Genomic DNA, 18,056 nt, shown 5'->3' on the forward strand with positions numbered 1-18,056 from the left:
AAGTAGTGGGCACCACAGGTGCGTGCCACCATGCCTAATTTTTTTTTTTTTTTTTTTTTTTTTAAGAGACAGAGCCTCACCATATTGCCCAGGCTGCTCTCAACTCCTGGGCTCAAGCAGTCCTCCTGCCTCAGCCTCCCAAAGTGCTGGGATTACAGGTGTGAGCCACTGCACCTGGCAGAAAGACCTTTTCACACTATGCGAAAGGTTAACATGCTAATACTCCTTGAAGAGATAATATATTCACTAAAATTCATGGTAAAACGTGACAGATATAAATTCTTTCTTTTTAAAACTCTTAGCAAGCTAATCTATTGAGACATTAATTTCAGTCTTGATCTTGCTATTGTAAGAGACTGGAAAGAATAAAAAGGTAATTTCTCGCTTACGGTCCACCATCTCAAGAACAGCTAACATCTTGAATGATAAGGTCTAGGCCCTTCCTGCATCTCTCTTTCCTCACTCCCAAACCCAAACAACATATACTAGTAACAGCTTCTTGTTGTTTCAGGGGTCACCCTAAAGAAGACACCCCTCCACCTCTACCACTGGCCTTCATCTTGAGCATTAGGTAACAGAGAAACTATGTTGGAATTGCTCCATAAGGGGAGTGGGGAGCTGGCACTGGCTTAGGAAGAAGGCAAGTGGCCAGACCTAAGGGCTGAATGACTTCCTCCAGGCTGGGAAGGGTTTCGGAGTTTCCAGGAATGGAATTTGTCCCTGGCTTGTATGCAGTCTGTGTGTGTGTGTGTGTGTGTGTGTGTGTGTGTAGCAGGTGGAGTGGTGAGACGTGCATGAGGTGTCTATAAAGGGGTGTTCTGGGGCCTGGACTCACCGAACATCCCCTTTCCCCCCACTCCTGCGCAGCTTGCTTGCAGGCTAAGGAGCTGTGCCCTTCAGTGGTTCCTCAAGGGTCATGAACTAGCAGCATCAAGACGGGGTGGGTAGGGGGGAACACTTCCCCCAATTTTTGAGACCCCACCACTACGGAGAGAAGGGGGGGAACCTCAGAATGTGACTAATGAATTTCCCGCCAACATTGGCAGGCGGGAGCTGAGCCAGATTTCTTTAATTTGCGAAATTAAAAGACATGTGACGCCTCTTGCCCGAGTAGGTGCAGCGATTCATTTCAGACTTTTCCTGAGAGCGGGTCTGTGTAGCGAGAAGGGTGCTGGGGAATGGGGGATGGGAGAATGGGGATGGAGGAAGTTATAGCTGATCCTAAGGGGACACTGCCGCACTTCCTGCCAATTTTCGTCTTTAGTTCAGCGTCCCAAGCTCTCTTTCTGAGGGAAGGACCCCGCGCGCGTCCGCCCGGCCGACTCCGACACAAACACACGCACGTGCGCCCCGCCCCCGCCGCGCGCACGCGCCCCGAGGCTCCGGCGGCGGCGACGGGCGCGCGCGCGGTGCTCGCTGCCCCCACGCCGCTCCCTCCGCTCGGATCGCTGCGCCTCCAGCTCCCCGCACCGATCCGCGCTAGGCCTGCGGACCTGGAGACAGCGGCCGCGGTCAGTGGGCTCCGGCGGGCTCAGTGGACGAGGCGGTGGCGGGGTGAGCGGAGCGGAGCGGGGCCCCGCAAGTCCCCGGGAGGCGACGGTGCCGGGCGCGGGCCCCTGCGTAAGGCGGGCGCAGTGACAGGCCGGCCGGTGAGGCGCCGCCGGGGGAGGCCGCGACGGAGCTCCCGGACCGGCCATGGGCTGAGACACGTCCTCGCCGAGCAGGTGCAGTGACCGGAGATCCCGGGGGGAGCCCGCCCCTACAGGCCCGGGGACCCTCAACCCCGACCGGACGCGTCCTACCCAGCCCGGTGCCCTGTTGACCTTCCCTCAGCTCCTCCCAAAAGGCACGCCGACCCCACCTCCAAACCCTGCCCGTGCCATCCCTGTGACTCCCAGCAGTCCCTTCCATCCTGTACATACCTGCAGCCTGCACCCCTGTCACCCCAGCCCAGTAGGCCCTCGGGCCACCTCCTCTTTGGCCGATATTTACATCCCACTGCCTGCACAGTGCCTGGAAACTACCCAGCATCTCTTTCCTAGCCCAAAGTGGGTGGAGGTAAGGGTGGGAGGGCAAGTGGGAGAGGGTGTCCTTTCCTCTGAAGTCCTTGGTGACCACAAACCCATCCTCTTTCTCTCAAGTGACCCTTCTGTACCCCACCAGAACATGCCCGGGTGACCTCCCAGATCTTCCTTGTGGCCTTCCTCGCCCCCTCCAGTGACACTATGCACCCGCACCGTGACCCAAGAGGCCTCTGGCTCCTGCTGCCGTCCTTGTCCCTGCTGCTTTTTGAGGTGGCCAGAGCTGGCCGAGCCGTGGTTAGCTGTCCTGCCGCCTGCTTGTGCGCCAGCAACATCCTCAGCTGCTCCAAGCAGCAGCTGCCCAATGTGCCCCATTCCTTGCCCAGTTACACAGCACTGCTGGACCTCAGCCACAACAACCTGAGCCGCCTGCGGGCCGAGTGGACCCCCACGCGCCTGACTCAACTGCACTCCCTGCTGCTGAGCCACAACCACCTGAACTTCATCTCCTCTGAGGCCTTTTCCCCCGTACCCAACCTGCGCTACCTGGACCTCTCCTCCAACCAGCTGCGTACACTGGATGAGTTCCTGTTCAGTGACCTGCAAGTACTGGAGGTGCTGCTGCTCTACAATAACCACATCATGGCGGTGGACCGGTGCGCCTTCGATGACATGGCCCAGCTGCAGAAACTCTACTTGAGCCAGAACCAGATCTCTCGCTTCCCTCTGGAACTGGTCAAGGAAGGAGCCAAGCTACCCAAACTGACGCTCCTGGATCTCTCTTCTAACAAGCTGAAGAACTTGCCACTGCCTGACCTGCAGAAGCTGCCGGCCTGGATCAAGAATGGGCTGTACCTACATAACAACCCCCTGAACTGCGACTGTGAGCTCTACCAGCTTTTTTCACACTGGCAGTATCGGCAGCTGAGCTCCGTGATGGACTTTCAAGAGGATCTGTACTGCATGAACTCCAAGAAGCTGCACAATGTCTTCAACCTGAGTTTCCTCAACTGTGGCGAGTACAAGGAGCGTGCCTGGGAGGCCCACCTGGGTGACACCTTGATCATCAAGTGTGACACCAAGCAGCAAGGGATGACCAAGGTGTGGGTGACACCAAGTAATGAACGGGTGCTAGATGAGGTGACCAATGGCACGGTGAGTGTGTCTAAGGATGGCAGTCTTCTTTTCCAGCAGGTGCAGGTCGAGGACGGTGGTGTGTATACCTGCTATGCCATGGGAGAGACTTTCAATGAGACACTGTCTGTGGAATTGAAAGTGCACAATTTCACCTTGCACGGACACCATGACACCCTCAACACAGCCTATACCACCCTAGTGGGCTGTATCCTTAGTGTGGTCCTGGTCCTCATATACCTATACCTCACCCCTTGCCGCTGCTGGTGCCGGGGTGTAGAGAAGCCTTCCAGCCATCAAGGAGACAGCCTCAGCTCTTCCATGCTTAGTACCACACCCAACCATGATCCTATGGCTGGTGGGGACAAAGATGATGGTTTTGACCGGCGGGTGGCTTTCCTGGAACCTGCTGGACCTGGGCAGGGTCAAAACGGCAAGCTCAAGCCAGGCAACACCCTGCCAGTGCCTGAGGCCACAGGCAAGGGCCAACGGAGGATGTCGGATCCGGAATCAGTCAGCTCGGTCTTCTCTGATACGCCCATTGTGGTGTGAGCAGGATGGGTTGGTGGGGAGATTCTGCCCCAGGAGAGGTAATGCACCCCTGAAGGATATGAGGGGATGGAAGAGAGGGCTGGCTGCCCAAGGGAATGGGTTCCTCCTGACCTCAAGGGAATTGGTCCCAGGTACAACAGAGAGCAAGACCCCAAACAGGGTGTGGCTGCCATGATTTTCAAATGGGGGTATATTAATCCTCAGGCAAATGCTACACCCGTACCCAAAGCCCTGCCAATTCTCAGTGTGGTAGAGGAAGAGAAGCATGTCTGAGTTGGATGGGACTGAGGAAGGAGTGAGGGGAAGAGCAGATTCCCTAAACTTTCATGAGGTCATCCTTAGCTCCTTAAGAGAAAAACATTCAGAAAAAAAATTTTTTTCTATCTCTGCCCACCCACACCTGTGATGTTGTGTGTGTTGGGGGAGCTTCCACAGGAGCCACACTGGGGAAAAGCTGTAGTATCTTCTTTGTTTAGGAAGTCAAACTTCACAGCTGGGGAAATTGAAAACCTTTGGAAAACGAGTCAGGAAAAGGCTGAGACCTCAATCGGTAACACTTCCCCAAAGCTGTTGTAAGACTTTCCATTAAAGCCTTCCTCTTTCCTGATGAGCCCTGGGGGTGGATGGATCTTTGCAGGAGCCTGGCCTGCTGCCTGTTAGTTATGACAGCAGTGTGGGATGTGCTATCTGTGCCTCGTCCTGGGACCAGTAGCACAGAGGGGTACAGCATGAACTGAAGGGTCCATGTCACAGCATCGGTGCCGGCACGAAACTTGTAGATGGGGGGTGAACTCCAGATAGGCTAATTCCCTGGTTGGTGAAACCCTTGGTTAGTATTTGATTCCCAGCATCTGTGTGTCAGGCCAGAGTGGGGGCTGCTGAAGGTAGAGCTTTTATGGATGCCTGCCACAGACATGGTACATGGGCCCACTTCACGCTAGAAGGATGAAGGTAAATCAGCCTCTATTATGTAGCATCTAGCTGGACCTGATTCTCAATGTATGCCATCTCTTCATCCAGTCTCCTTATCAAGCTCAGGTGGGATTCTGAATTTTCCCTAATATGCTGCTCTGTAAGGGGAGGAGTCCAGGAAAGCCTGGCCCCAGCTGGCTAAGAGTAGGCTTGGCGATAGAGAAAATCCAGTATATATCTCCTCTATGTGGACAAGGTTGTCTTGCTCCTCTCAGAGATATCACCTCTGCTACAAAGTCAAAGCATGGGGTTTTGACATCGGAAGGGCTGGAATTGGGTAGTCTCTACCCCAGAATGGCAATTTGGAGTGCAGCTTAGAGTTCTGCCCTCTCCACAGATTCCAGGCAATCCTGAAGCAGAGATAATCAGGAGTACTAAACTTTCAGAAGGGGAGTTCTGCCACCCCATTCCTCCATCAAGAGGTCTTTGCAGTTGTGGTTGTCAGGCCAGAGGAACTTAAGAAGAATGAGCTCAACATTCCATTCCATCCAAGGTTGCAGAATACTTTGAGTATGGAGATGACTGATCCCTTTAACTTTTCCCTTTGACTATACTGCATGCCCTGGGAGTGGCTGCTCTGAGCTTTGGCGGGGGATGAGCAGGGCGAAGGTGAAAAATGTTCTCTGATGTTGGTTTTTCTTAGTGTCTCTTCTCTCCCACGTTTCCGGTCCATTGGAAGTTCTCCAGATCCTCTAGATTTCTGACCTCTTTTTACGTTCTAAGAGGTGTCATTTACCTGTGGGTAAGGGGCTTGGAGGGCCTATTAAGCTTCCCATTAAGATTGGGGAAGGGGACTCAACATCTTCCCCTTGTCTGGGTCCTGGGAACTCAAGACTGCTGTCCATCCTTTATTAGTAACCTAGTTTTGCTGAGAGAGAGGTGCAGCATTTCCCTCAAGTACCTGCATGCTCATAGGTATGCATGCTTATAGGTATGCATGCACACCAGCACCTTGACTTCCACCAGGACAGTGAATCTGTAGTCCCCATTAACGCCACTCTCAGAATGGTCTCCACCAATGTGCACAACTTCATGCACACAATTGTATTCCCCTTTAGAAGAGACAGTGACCATGCCAGGCTCTTCAAATACACACTCCTGTATTTTAATTTCTGAACTCCCTGAAGCTTCACCCACATTTCCATGGCACTGAATCACTTTTCTGCCCAGGCTGGAGTTAGAAGAACCATGGGTTGAAGACCTTGGAAGAAGAGGTGGTGAGGAGCTACCTGGTTCTTCTCAGGAAGAACTCCTGAGTCTCAGGAGACTCCTCAGAAACCTCCCTTAAAGACTATATATATGAGCAATATATGAGCAATTAAGATAGAACTAGGTCATTGAAGGACTCAGAAGGAAACTGGCAAGGGGCTAAGCAGCTGTGAGCTGCTCTTCCTGTTAACTGTCCTTAGGAGAGAAAAGTTGTCTTGATTTATTCCAGAGACTCCTTTTGTTACTGGAGCTATAGGAACCAGGACTCCCTCCTCAGACTCATCAGGAAATATGTGAAAATCTCATCTCCATGCTGCAGTCTCCCCACTTGGCACCATCTAGGGATCTGAAGATCTTTAAAGTGAGCGTTAAATGAAGCAGGCCTTCTGGGGCATCGTGATGGAGCTCCTGAGGACTAGGAGGGCTGTTTTCTTCATAATTCCTACCCAGTTTAGGAAATGAGAAAAGGCCCTGTGGCTCTTGTCTCCTGACTATATTCACTAGTTGGGCCTTGAGTTTGAGACACCTGGTAGATGTACCTGGCTGCCCTACCAAGAGATTCGATTAGCTTCTTCCCGTGGTTTCAGGTGATAGAACCCAAAGGTAGCTTTTTAATTGGAGAATTGAGTAATCACCATATGTAAGCTCACTAGAACCCTGTGTTGAAAACTGCCAGGTGTGGGTATAAGAAAAGGCCGAGAGATCACCTCCTCTCACCCTACCCCGCACCCATAAACCAGACATGTCTCCCAGGAAGCAGGTGTCCCTGGAGACAGAGTATGACAGGGCTCTACAATCTGTCTGTGTAATTATTTGTGATTTTTTTTTTTTTTTTTTTTTTTGTATTTATGGGGCCCAAGGAAGGGGCCAGGAGAAGGTACACCCTAGCTGGGGAGAGCAAAGCAGATGGATCCAGTTTTCTGTGTGTTCTTACCTCTGTACTTCCTCGTAGCTTTGCTGACAAAGCAAGCAGGCCTCCCATGTCCAAGACCCCATTCCTCCCACTTGTGTACACCTAGGCTGGCAAATCTTGGAGCCTCTGGGCTCTGAAAACTAGACAATGATCATTAAACCTGGCTTGAGTCTCTGTTCTGGCACAATCTGACTGGTTTATTTTTTCAGCCTGTGGGTGGGGTTCACTGTACCTCAGAAGGGTGTGGCCTATCTAGGAAGAAAATCTTTTAAGTGCTATTGCACGGACATGGGTGAAATACACATCTAGGCATTAAGATGGACCAGGGGTCAGCAAACATTTTCTCTAACGAGCCAGATAGTAAATATTTGAGGCTCTGCAGACCACACAGTCTCTGTTACAACTCAACTGTGCTGCTATAGCCTGAGTGTAGTCACAGACAGGACAAAAATGAATGACTGTGGCTCTGGTCCAAAAAAGATTTGACTTATGGACATTGAAACTTGAATTTCATATAATTTTAACATGCCTTTTGAGTTTTTCCAACCATTAAAAAATACATAAACTATTATTAGCTCACAGGCCACATAAAACCAGGCAATGGGCTGGTTTGACCAACAGACCATAGTTTGCTGACCCCTAAGATAAGATTCTCAAATGTCACTGAAGCTTTAGAGTTTAGAAATCCCATGACTTGATGCTCGCTGAGGCTTGTAGGTAATGAAGCCTTCCTGGATCCCTAGGGCAGAGGGTTGCCACCCTTGCAGAGTTCTCTTAAAAGTCTGGATCAAGCCTACTGACCGTACCATGGAAAAAATGCTTGGATTGGGTTTTTAAAAATGGTGGGGAGCAGCTCACTTTCACAGAATTTTTTATTGTCAATATTTTCATGTTGTAAATGGTAGCCATCTTAGGCTAAAAGTATATTCACCTAATGGGCAGGTTAATCTTCCTTGACAGGTTTAGTGTGTCCTAGGCATTGCGTGGAACGGAAAAATGCAGTCCCTACGTTTTGGTGCAGATTCAGCCTACCAGAAGTTGGACTGGATTCTCAACTCTTAACCATGCTGATTCTTTGGCTACTCTCTTGGTGATTCTAGAAGAGGGTTGTCATGGCAGATTCCAAGGGGGGAAAGGAAATGATACAAGGAAAAAAATTGAAATAATCCGAATTTGAATACTTACCTAAAGTCTTGACCGAAGGGCAGCCCTCCTCTATTTGGAAAGTTGTTTTTCACTTCAGGAGGAACAACCAAGGTGATGAGGGGTGGAGCTACTGCACAACCAGCCACATCAGACAAGTCAACTTTGGCAGTCAGTGAAATGACAGCTGTGGATGTCAGAGCACTCCCAGACTCTGCATTTATATAGTTTTTCATCTGCAAAGCAGTTTTTCTGTGGCTGACAGTCTGGCCAACAGGATGAAGCTGATAAGGAGAGCAAGTCTGATGAGAACTACTTGGAGTTCTCTCTTCTGTTTTGGCCTGTGCCAAGCCCAAGGAAGTCCATGGCTGCATCTCTTCAACACCCCCCACCCACCCACCACCCACATCCTCACCACCTCCCCATCACCTCCCCTAAGCCACAAGAAGTTCCTTAGATTCTGGCCAAGATGTGCAATTTTGTCTGCCATGCCTTGCAGCACTTACCCTGGCTACTCTTAGGTAGCACTTGTGGGGAGGGAGGAGGCTAATATGACAGTTTTCTTTGAGAATAGATACGAGTTCAGTGCATTGGTTAGCCTGGCCTCTCTTCCCCACAATCTCTCAACTCCTTCCCTTTCTGCACTTGCACTTCTTGCACCACTTATCTTGTGTCTCCCAGGAAACCAGTGGGGAAGCTTCACTTTCCCCACCCACATAGCAGAAAAGGCTCAGGCCCCTGCAGTGGGATGGTTGGCTTTTCTGGTCTAGCCACAGTTAGCCTGTGCTGGATGCTTCCTCTCCTGGGGCTTGAGAGAGGAAGGCTAAAGCAGCTGCCAGTCAAACCCCTTCATCAGGCTTCTACACTCTCAGGTGGAAAATGCAAAATAGTGAAGACACCTAGACCTGCCCTGAGGCCTCCAATCTAGTCAGCTTGTTTCCTCTCCCTGGTTGGAACCATGGCCTGAGAGAACCAACCTGCAGTGAGCCAGGATGTGGAGCCCTGCGGTGGGACTTCTGGATGCCCTTCGGCACTGGCATACATTAGGTGAGACTGGCATACATTAGGCAGGAGTCACTAACGCCAAGGCCAGTGTGTGTGTCCATGTGTGCAAAAATACAGGTTGGCGAGTACTGCAGTTGGATTGTACTTTGTGCTGCATTTCCCTCACCTCCCACTGCTCCCTCACTTGGTCGTAGTTTGCTTTTGTGGGGCCTGAGCAGAACTGAGCATCCTTAGAAAGCACCATGAGATAACTGGGTATCTGCTTTAAAGATAGGGATGCTAGGGGTCCACTCATGTATATTCAGTGAGACAGAGTTGACTCCTCAGATACCATTGAATAGCCTGAAGTCGTTCCTTAATCTGCTTCCAACAGAGGTTAAAAACTCATCTGGGAAATCCTAACAATAGCAGGTGGATTATAAACTGAGATTGTTATTCTGTGATGCATCTGGTGACTAGTCAAGTCTCCTGAGAGGGTGGGTAGGGGGAAGGTCCCCTCACTGGAGGTAATTTCTGCCTATATGAAGGGGTTAAGCCCAGCACCATGCTGGAGATGGGCTACTTCAAACCACCCTCCAGGGCAGTTCTTTTCAGTTTGTCTTCTCTGTGCAGTGCTGGTGAGAACTGCTGAGGCTCTGCACACAATGCCTGGCTAGTATTTCATTCCTGGATCCCAGGACAGAAAAAACAATTAAGATAAAAAACGAATATTCAAGCCTCTGCACTGCTGTTGTTCGTGCTTCTTTGCATCCACTCCAGGCAGACTGCTGGCTGCTCTCAGACAAATGGAATGAAAAGTATCCTTCCCCAATTTAAAATTTAAACAGAACTGCTTTCAGTGTGTGTGTGTGCGGGTGTGTGAATGCCAATAAAGCACTTGGAGGAGGAGGGGACTGATCCTACTCCAAGAGCCTGAAATGGGGGAAAGGGAAACCAGGCTGTGGACCCCCAGAAGCCAAGGGTCCCTGCTCTGCATCTCCAATGCCTGAGGCAAGTGTTGCTCATTCTGTGGCTTCGGGAAACAGGGTCTTTGGTGATGCTGTTTGTTCCAGTTGCTCCTCCCTTCCTAGCTTGTCCACCCCACTTTTCCCTCAGAAGGTCAGAATTAGGAGAGATTTAGATAGACTTGGGACCTACAGCTCCTGACGAAGACCAGCTCCAGGAACTTCAGACTGGACCTAGGGAGCAACTATATTGACTCCGAGATCTGCAGTCTGCCCTGTGATTTGAGAACACCAGGTAGGCAGCACTTACGGCAAACTTCACTAGTCATGGCCTTGGTGGCATTTCTGGCAGGAGCTGGTAAGAGCTGACCTTGCATCTGGAAGGAAGAAATGTGTCCATGTTTTCTTATGACGGCCAGAACAAGTCTCTGAGATTTAGATCCCCTAACTGTCATTATCCATAACTGTTTATTGCCTAAGAAGCATAAAGCCCAAAGCCTGGCTCAGTGAAAGAGAAGGACAAGAACATAATAATACCACCTGTTTACATGTGTTTAATGCTTTGAATATTAACATTCATTGTCTCATCAAATCCTCACAACATCCCTGTGAGGTAGGTCAGGCAATAAGTGGTTTGCCCACAGCCACACTAGTGATAGGGACGGAGTAAACCCATACTGCAGGTTTCCCAGCCCCCAAGCCAATGCACCTTTCATTTCATGTTACACAGGGTCTTTGTGCCAACCAGACACAGGAGCATCAGGAGCACTACCAGAAGCCTCCCTGCTCTCTAAGCTTGCAGAGGGGACCCAGAAATGCTGGGTTTGAGGCATCAAGACCAGGGGTGCCCCCTGGAGGCCAAGACAGGTAAACAGAAGGAAGGCCAGGAGTACTAGAAGTTAGGCTCAGCAGCCATCCCTGCCACCACCATAGGTCTCAGCCTAGCATATACTGTGTTCCCTACATATCTTGACCTTTGTCAGGTGCAAATCTTATTAGTTCACTGAGAGGACACAGTGCCCACTCCCAGATGACAGTGCAAGGCGTGGCTAGTAGCAAGATTCCTGACATCCTTCCACAGTGCCTCCCCATTCTGTTACACTCTGCAGCCCAGGAAGGGGGGAAGGTGAGGGCTGACTGACTCAGCCTGCAAGTGCTTAGAGATCTGAAGCTGAAAGGCTCCAGCACCATTCAGCTAATGATTATTATTAACTCTGAACACGCTTTGGCACAGCAGCCAGCTGGCTCAGGGAGGATGCCTAAATCTCCCACAGTGAGGTTTTAAAAACAAGACCTGGCTAGGCACAGTGGCTCATGCTTGTAATCTCAGCAGTTTGGAAGGCTGATGTGGGCAGATCATGAGGTCAAGAGATCAAGACCATCCTGGCCAACATAGTGAAATCCCGTCTCTACTAAAAATACAAAAAGTAGCTGGTTGTGGTGGTGTGCACTTGTAGTCCCAGCTACTCGGGACGCTGAGGCAGGAGAATCGCTTGAACCTGGGAGGCAGAGGTTGCAGTGAGCCAAGATCGTGCCATTGCACTCCAGCCTGGCGGCAGAGTGTGACTCCATCTTAAAAAAAAAAAAACCAGACCTACAGCAGCCATGCACGGGGGTGGAAGGGTGGGACGATGAGAAAGAAGGGATGGGCCAGTGAGTGCGAAGGGCAGCCTGCCTTGTGAAAGGGTGGGGAGAGAGGAGGCCCAGAATGGCAAGTGGTAACAGCCTACCACTTAAGAGCCAAGAAGGTGAGGTTGGAGGACTTCCCCAGACACAGAGCTCCTCCCATTCCACACCAACCCCAGCCATGATGGGGCTCAGAGGAGGGGTGGTTACAGGAAAGACGCAGGCTTGGGAGGAGTATCTGAACCCAGAAGGGTAATCTCATTTCCATTCAGATTTGGATACAGAAGCCATCTATATTTCTAATGTCCTCAAGGTTGAATCTGAATATAATCAAACTTGGAATATAATCAAATTTGGAATATAATCAAATTTGGAATCAGGACTTAGCTTGATATGAAAATGTGTGCAAATGACATTCAAATGTTTTAAATCTAAGCACGCTGCCCTGGCTTTTTTTTTTTTTTTTTTTAAAGGCAAAACAGGCTGACCACTAGCAGCTTTCCTTAGCCAAGGAGCAAGGACAAAAGGGCAACCATGTGCTTCTCCTCCAAGGCGTTTCCTTCCTTGCTGAGGAGCCAAGTGAATACCCCAGACATGAGAATAAGGGAGGTGCGGGGAACAGAGGATGGTGGAGGAGGGAACACACAAGCAGGAGGCCATGCAGCTGGGAGCCACTGAGATCCCAGCTGGAAGAAGAGTGCCCTGGCACTGAGGTCTAATGGCTGTCCAGCTGCTGCCCCAGGATGTGAGGGCAGGTGGTGATGGAGGGAGAAATGGAAAGAAGGGGGAGGGAAGTCCCTCCGCAATCTGGCCTGCCAGGATGAAGGGCTCCTCCTGGTGACCTATTCCCTACACTGCAGTCAGACCAGGCTAAGCAGGAGACCACCTGTGCCCTCCTCTCTGCTCTGTGCCCCTGCCCTACAGGCCTGCTGGTCAGAAAGGCGACAGCTGGGGCCCCTTCCTCCTGCAGAATATAAATGACTCCCCCTTCCTCCCAGGGCTGGGAATAGACATCAGATGGCACAGCCCACGCAAACTGCCGGCTGTCAGCACGCCTGCCCGCCCGCCCACCAACCCCCGCACCACCTGGGAGGAGGCAGCACCTCAGGCAGGCTCAGGCTTTACGGCACTGCCTGCTTGCTCTCAGAGCAAGCTGGTGAACTTTGCCTGGCCCTCCTACCCTGCGGCAGGTAGAGTGAGCCCCTCAGTGCTGACTGTGATGAGGAAAGAGGAGATGCAGTCCCTGGATCAAAATCAACGCAGGTGAGATTCTCCATGCAGCCCCAGTAACCGTTTCTGCCGAGTTCACACCACACTGAGAGTTTGAGAGGAGGGAGGACAATGAAAGAGACAGGGACAATACCCTTCTGCACAGCAGGGGCCTCCTTTAGATGCTTGTCCTGGGAGAGGCAATCTCCCCCAGTAGGGGCACAATGAGGTACATGAAGAGGACACTTCTGCCCTTGCTGTCCCCATTCTTGTACTATTGAATCAAACCAACCTCCTTACTTCTGAGCTACCCGGAGAGGAGGACCTGAATCTTCAAAAGACCCAGGACATCCACAACACTAACATACAGGAACACCTGGCCCTGCTCCCGGGAACTGGAGCTCCAGCGCCTACACCCCAGGCTTCCCAGAGTTCCCTGTGAGCTATGTCTACCTGCCTCAGCAGCACTTTCCTGGCTCAGCTGTTGTCAGGCCTTGCCATGATCTAGGAAGGTCCCATCTTCTCAACGGAGCCAGACCACAACTAAGCAGTCTAGCATCCAGTCCTCACCACCGAGGGCAGTCTGGGGAACTACTTTCAGCTGCAGCAAGGAGGGTGGTGGTCTCTGTAGGGAAGAGAGCCCAGCCCTCATTTGCCAGCTGGCACCAAACTCAGCCCCCTCTTGGACCTAAGAGCTGGCAAGAGATGACAAGTGAGGAAAACTTAGATAACAAGGGAAGAGGGGGAACCAGAGAAACTTTGTTTTCTTTGGATCAGAAAAGCCCTGCCCCACTTCCTTGGCCCTTATGAAAAGCTTCAAAAAGTGCCCAGAAGCTATGTGCTAAGGCAAGAACCTGAGCCCTAAGAAGGGCAAAGCATGAGATGCCCAGGGCTCCTTTGCCCTAAGAAGTGATTTCAAGGAGGGAGCACACGCAGGCCCTGCAGCCCTCAAGCCCAGATCCTGAGGTGGGCTGAAGGGAGATCTTAGCTGGGCTAGGCAGCCCAGCCAGGAGCCTTCAGCTTGGTTAAGTCAATGCCCTCCTGCTTCTCCAAAAGCTTTAAAGTGACTTTAGTGCATTTACTGTCTTAGAGTCCAGAAGACTCTCACCTGAGTCCCTTCTCTCCACAGCGCCTGACCCCCTGTGCCCTGGCACAGGGACCAAATCAGCACAAATTTCTGAAGGGCCTCAAGTGCAGAGCTGTCCCTCCAGGGGAGTAAAGAGAGAGTAAAGAACTACCCCAAGCCTGCTAAGTGGTCCACATGGTCCACAGCTGGGAGGGTGTTCTGAGACATCGACCTGACAGATGCTGAATATTAGAGAAGGAAGGAACTTAAGAGACTGTTTAGAAACATTTCACAGATGAAGAAACAGAGGTCCTTAGATATGGAACATACCTAAGGTTGTACAACAGAGCCTAAGAGGACCATATCCCATAAATAAGACCCATGGGCTCTCTCCACTACATCACACTGCTTTCTTAAAAGTAACCCAAATATCCATGGATGCCATTCATTACTTATGGGAACCCAATTTTGCATCAGGCACACAAGCAAGAAATGACCACCAGGACATCACTATCACCACCCAAAACTCTGTCTCTCATCAAGTAGAGGCTTCAGGATCAGGCTCTCCATCACCTTCCAGTCATACCCTGTACATTTTCCCATTCTGACCCACTGAATTATTCCTCAACAATAGCAGCTTTGGTTTCTGCAGTCCCTGAACCAGCCAAGAAGTGCAAAAACCTGATCACTTCTGAAATAGATCCCTTATAGATCGCCGAATGAACCATGATGTTCAAGGCAAGTGTCCCACCCAGATTAAGAGTTCGCAGGAACTCACATTTCCATTTTCTTCCTCGGCAAGTAAGATCTGGAGATCTGGTGCATGATCACCAGGGCTGGATAGACGGGCAGTGCCAGGCACAGGTACCAGGCTGCACCTTTGATCTGGGCCTGGAACCATACTGAGTACATGCCCAGAAGCACCGTCACTGTAGCCATCAGGTAGACCACCAGTCCACACGTCAGATGGTAGAGCTTGAGGCGAGCCACCCTCGAGACCCTGGCTGCCCGGGGACAAAGGAGGCAAAGCCCACACAGTGCCTGGACACCGGTGGCCAGCAGTGTCAGGGCTCCCACCCAGCTGTGCCAGGACACCAGATGAGGCAGCTCACTGCGGGTCCTGCTGGAGATGATGAAGCCCAGGCCCAGAGCTGCACAGAGGATGGCTAGGGTCTGCCCTGCCCAGTGGAGCCGGATCCGTGCTTTTCGGGAGCAGAAGAAGAACGGGGAGTGTTCAGGTGAGAAGAGTAGGATGGCTTCAGCCATGCAGAGGCAGAACTGTGAACATAGGAGAGAGCCAGTAAGCCTCATGTCTGGCTTGGAGGCCTGAGAAAAAGGAGGTGCTCTCATACATCCTAACAAAGAGGACAAAGGGTAAGGGTTAAATAAGTTCCACCAGGACCACCAGTCTCACAGCTCAACATTTCTGGGAACAACTGGGAATCAGCACTTGAGTGCACATCTCCTTGTTCAGGTTGACACCTCCCCGTCCCAACCTCTACAATGACTCCCATTTCTTGACCAGTGGAACAGCAAATGTTAAACTTCTTCCTGAACTTTGGGGACAAGTCTGGAAATGACTGGGTAACACCTCTCCCCGCTTCTCCTTTCAGGCCCCAGTGGAGAAAGAAAGATCTTCCATGCTCTCCCACCCTTTTCAACCACCTGACATCTGCCTATGGCCCAGTCCTCCAGGTTTCCCAATCCCATGGGCTGCAGGGAAAAATGAGCCCTAGATGTTTCCTCCACCTGCCTTAACCTTAGAAAGGCTGAGCTTTCTGAAAGCTGGGTGCTTTCAGAATGAGGTGAGGCATACCCAAACAAATCAGATAGAAGCCCAAACTCACCGCCAAGGACATGAATACAGGGTGCCAGGAGAAAAGACCTAAGAATCAAAGAGAACAGGCTGAGGGCTTGGTACCATTGTTCCTGCCCCTGTAGCTAGGTGGAACCCAAAGAATCCAGCCATATGAGAAAAGTACCATCCCCAATCCTAATCGGGAACAGGAACTAAGGACAAAGTGGAGCAGCCAAGGGGCCCACAGTGAGCAACCAAGAGGGCCTCCCTATCCACACACAACAGTTTGGCCTGGGTTCCCCGTTCAGCACCTCTTAGCTGGCAGCCCAGTCCTCTGCCTTTATTTTTTGTTTGTTTTTTGTTTTTTTGAGACGAAGTCTCGCTCTGTCGCACAGGCTGGAGTGCAGTGGCGCAATCTCGGCTCACTGCAGCCTCCACTTCCCGGGTTCAAGTGATTCTCCTCCCTCAGCCTCCCAAGTAGCTGGAACTACAGGCGCGCGCCATCATGCCTGGCTAATTTTTGTATTCTTTAGTAGAGACGGGGTTTCACCATGTTGGCCAGGCTGGTCTCGAACTCCTGACCTCAAGTGATCCACCCGCGTCGGCCTCCCAAAGTGCTGGGATTTCAGGCGTGACCCACTGCGCCCGGCCTCCTTCACTTCTATTCTCCATCAGGGGACCTGTTTCTGAGGAAGTAGTTCGGTCTGTTCAATCGTCTGCCCTTCCCCCTCAGCACCCCAAACCCCATTCTTCCAGGATCCCTGGGACCTCGCCCCACCAGGCCCTCAAAATCCTTCCACTGTTTCTGTCTCCCCTTTACAGCTGGGGTCCCTCCTCCAAGTCTCCCGGCGTTCCCAAGCGCTACCCCGCCAGCATCTCCGCTCCGCCCCCTTCCGCAGCCCCGCCCCGCACACTCACTGGTTCCTGGACGGGACAGCGCTGTCAGAAAGATGGTGAAGCCCAAAGCTACCAGGTGCGCCAAGATCCCACTGCCTCTCCGCAGCCAGCGGGTCAGTCTCGGCTCCCCAGCTGAAGCGGGAACCAGACCTACCTCCAAGGGCTGCATGGCCGTGGCCGGCGGGCTCGCACACTCCAGCTGCCCGAACACGTCTTCCGGGTTTGCGATCGCGGAGGCGGCGACGGCTGCAGGAGAGGCTCCTCCCCCGGGACGCCGCCGGCAGTGCGACGGAGTGGCCCACAGCGCCCTCTGGGGGCTGGGGGGGAAGCGCGAGTGCCCCGGAGAGGCACGCTCCCGTGGGAGCCCGGAGGCAGAAGGGGACCGAACAGTTCCCGGCCCACCTTCATTTGTTTCTGTGTGTCTGTCTACAAGGGCCTAAATCCCAAGCAGCCTGTGGAAATACATTTGTGGCAAACGATTTCAGTGAAACCCCAAATCACACACTTGGTACGCTGAACCAAGAGCGTGAAACCAGTGTTTGGAGCCGATTTCTAGTAGTACTGGATTTCCCTGGCTGTGCACTGTCTCCTGTCACCTGCTTCTGTGTTGTTCAGGGAACAAGCTTCCTCCCTGCCTAAAGGCAAGGAGACTAGGAAAGGACATGGCCAAAATATAGTGCCTCGAACCTGGTGGACCAAAGGAGAGAGATGCAAGTCTCATCTCGCATCTGCACGGGAGTGGTTCCCAGCGAGATAAATGGAATAACTAGGGCACTCCCAGCCCTGCCGCCTCCTCACAAGCTGCTCAGCCCTGAGGAGCCAGGTGATCCTGAAGGACCAAGGCCTCCCACACTCCGGTGGCCTCCCACACCACCAGTTCTGCATGTGTTGATGCCTTTTCCCTTCCTGCCTCCAAAAAAGGTGTGGTTCAACCCAACGAGGCCTCCCTGGGAAAGGTTCTACCCCTTCCTTAAAGGCAAACCCACAGGCCGGCAAGGAAGGCTGTCCAATAGAAAACAGGAACATCCCAACAGCAATGACCAACCCAGCTCAAGCTCCCTAAGTGGCTGAGAAAATGAGGCTGCTGGTAAGAGGTGGGAAAAGCAGGAACAGCTGAAGAAAAACAGGCAATAATTCAGGGAGGGATGGACGCCTAGGGTTGCTGAAGGACCAGAAAAGGGTCACAAGCCAATTCACAGATCCTCAGGGCAAGGATCCTAGAGAAGAGCCAGAGTGCAGCTTGCCTTCTCAAGTTTCTCTTCCCAATGGGACCATAGTCGTCTCTGGGGTCAAGACTCAGGAAGCCTTGCTCATTCAGAGCCACACGCCTCATCATCCTGTCTGGAGAGACTCCCCCAGTGACACAAACCCCACACATTTTTCACACTATTGAAAGTGAGAAGATGACAATAATAATAATAATGAGCATGAGAGACTTTTGCAGGCAAGCTATGGGAGCTGGAGTCTTGCTGCCTATCATCTCAGCCTCCCAGGGTAGGGCTGGGGACAGTAAGGACACTCATTTTGTTATTTTTTTCCTTCCTTTTCTATGTTTCTGTTTTTATAT

General features: G+C 51.7%; 2 protein-coding genes across 8 annotated transcripts; one reads left to right on the forward strand and one right to left on the reverse strand.

The window, feature by feature from the left end:
• The first annotated feature begins 1,410 nt into the window (after positions 1 to 1,410).
• On the forward strand, positions 1,411 to 6,988 carry AMIGO1 (adhesion molecule with Ig like domain 1). Of its 2 annotated transcripts, none has more exons than XM_007977684.3 (2): positions 1,411 to 1,724; positions 2,142 to 6,988. In XM_007977684.3, exon 2 carries the CDS (start codon positions 2,226 to 2,228, stop codon positions 3,705 to 3,707), a length of 1,482 nt encoding a protein of 493 aa, XP_007975875.1. In that variant the 5' UTR covers positions 1,411 to 1,724; positions 2,142 to 2,225; the 3' UTR covers positions 3,708 to 6,988. The 2 variants fall into 2 exon arrangements, with proteins under 2 accessions (XP_007975875.1, XP_007975876.1); XM_007977685.3 differs by having other exon boundaries at positions 1,428 to 1,724; positions 2,164 to 6,988.
• A 3,439-nt stretch (positions 6,989 to 10,427) lies between these two features.
• CYB561D1 (cytochrome b561 family member D1) lies at positions 10,428 to 17,975 on the reverse strand. 6 transcript variants are annotated; one of them, XM_007977692.3, is made up of 4 exons: positions 16,511 to 17,975; positions 16,175 to 16,278; positions 15,642 to 15,679; positions 10,428 to 15,072 (listed from the first exon to the last, which is right to left on the reverse strand). In XM_007977692.3, the coding sequence occupies exons 3-4, from the start codon at positions 15,651 to 15,653 to the stop codon at positions 14,569 to 14,571; spliced, it is 516 nt and encodes a 171-aa protein (XP_007975883.2). In that variant the 5' UTR covers positions 15,654 to 15,679; positions 16,175 to 16,278; positions 16,511 to 17,975; the 3' UTR covers positions 10,428 to 14,568. The 6 variants fall into 6 exon arrangements, with proteins under 6 accessions (XP_007975883.2, XP_007975882.1, XP_007975878.1 ...); XM_007977691.3 differs by lacking the exon at positions 16,175 to 16,278 and having other exon boundaries at positions 16,644 to 17,975; XM_007977687.3 differs by lacking the exon at positions 16,175 to 16,278.
• Positions 17,976 to 18,056: the final 81 nt, after the last annotated feature.

This window comes from Chlorocebus sabaeus, chromosome 20, assembly GCF_047675955.1.
Source record: "Chlorocebus sabaeus isolate Y175 chromosome 20, mChlSab1.0.hap1, whole genome shotgun sequence".
Taxonomy (NCBI): Eukaryota; Metazoa; Chordata; class Mammalia; order Primates; family Cercopithecidae; genus Chlorocebus; species Chlorocebus sabaeus.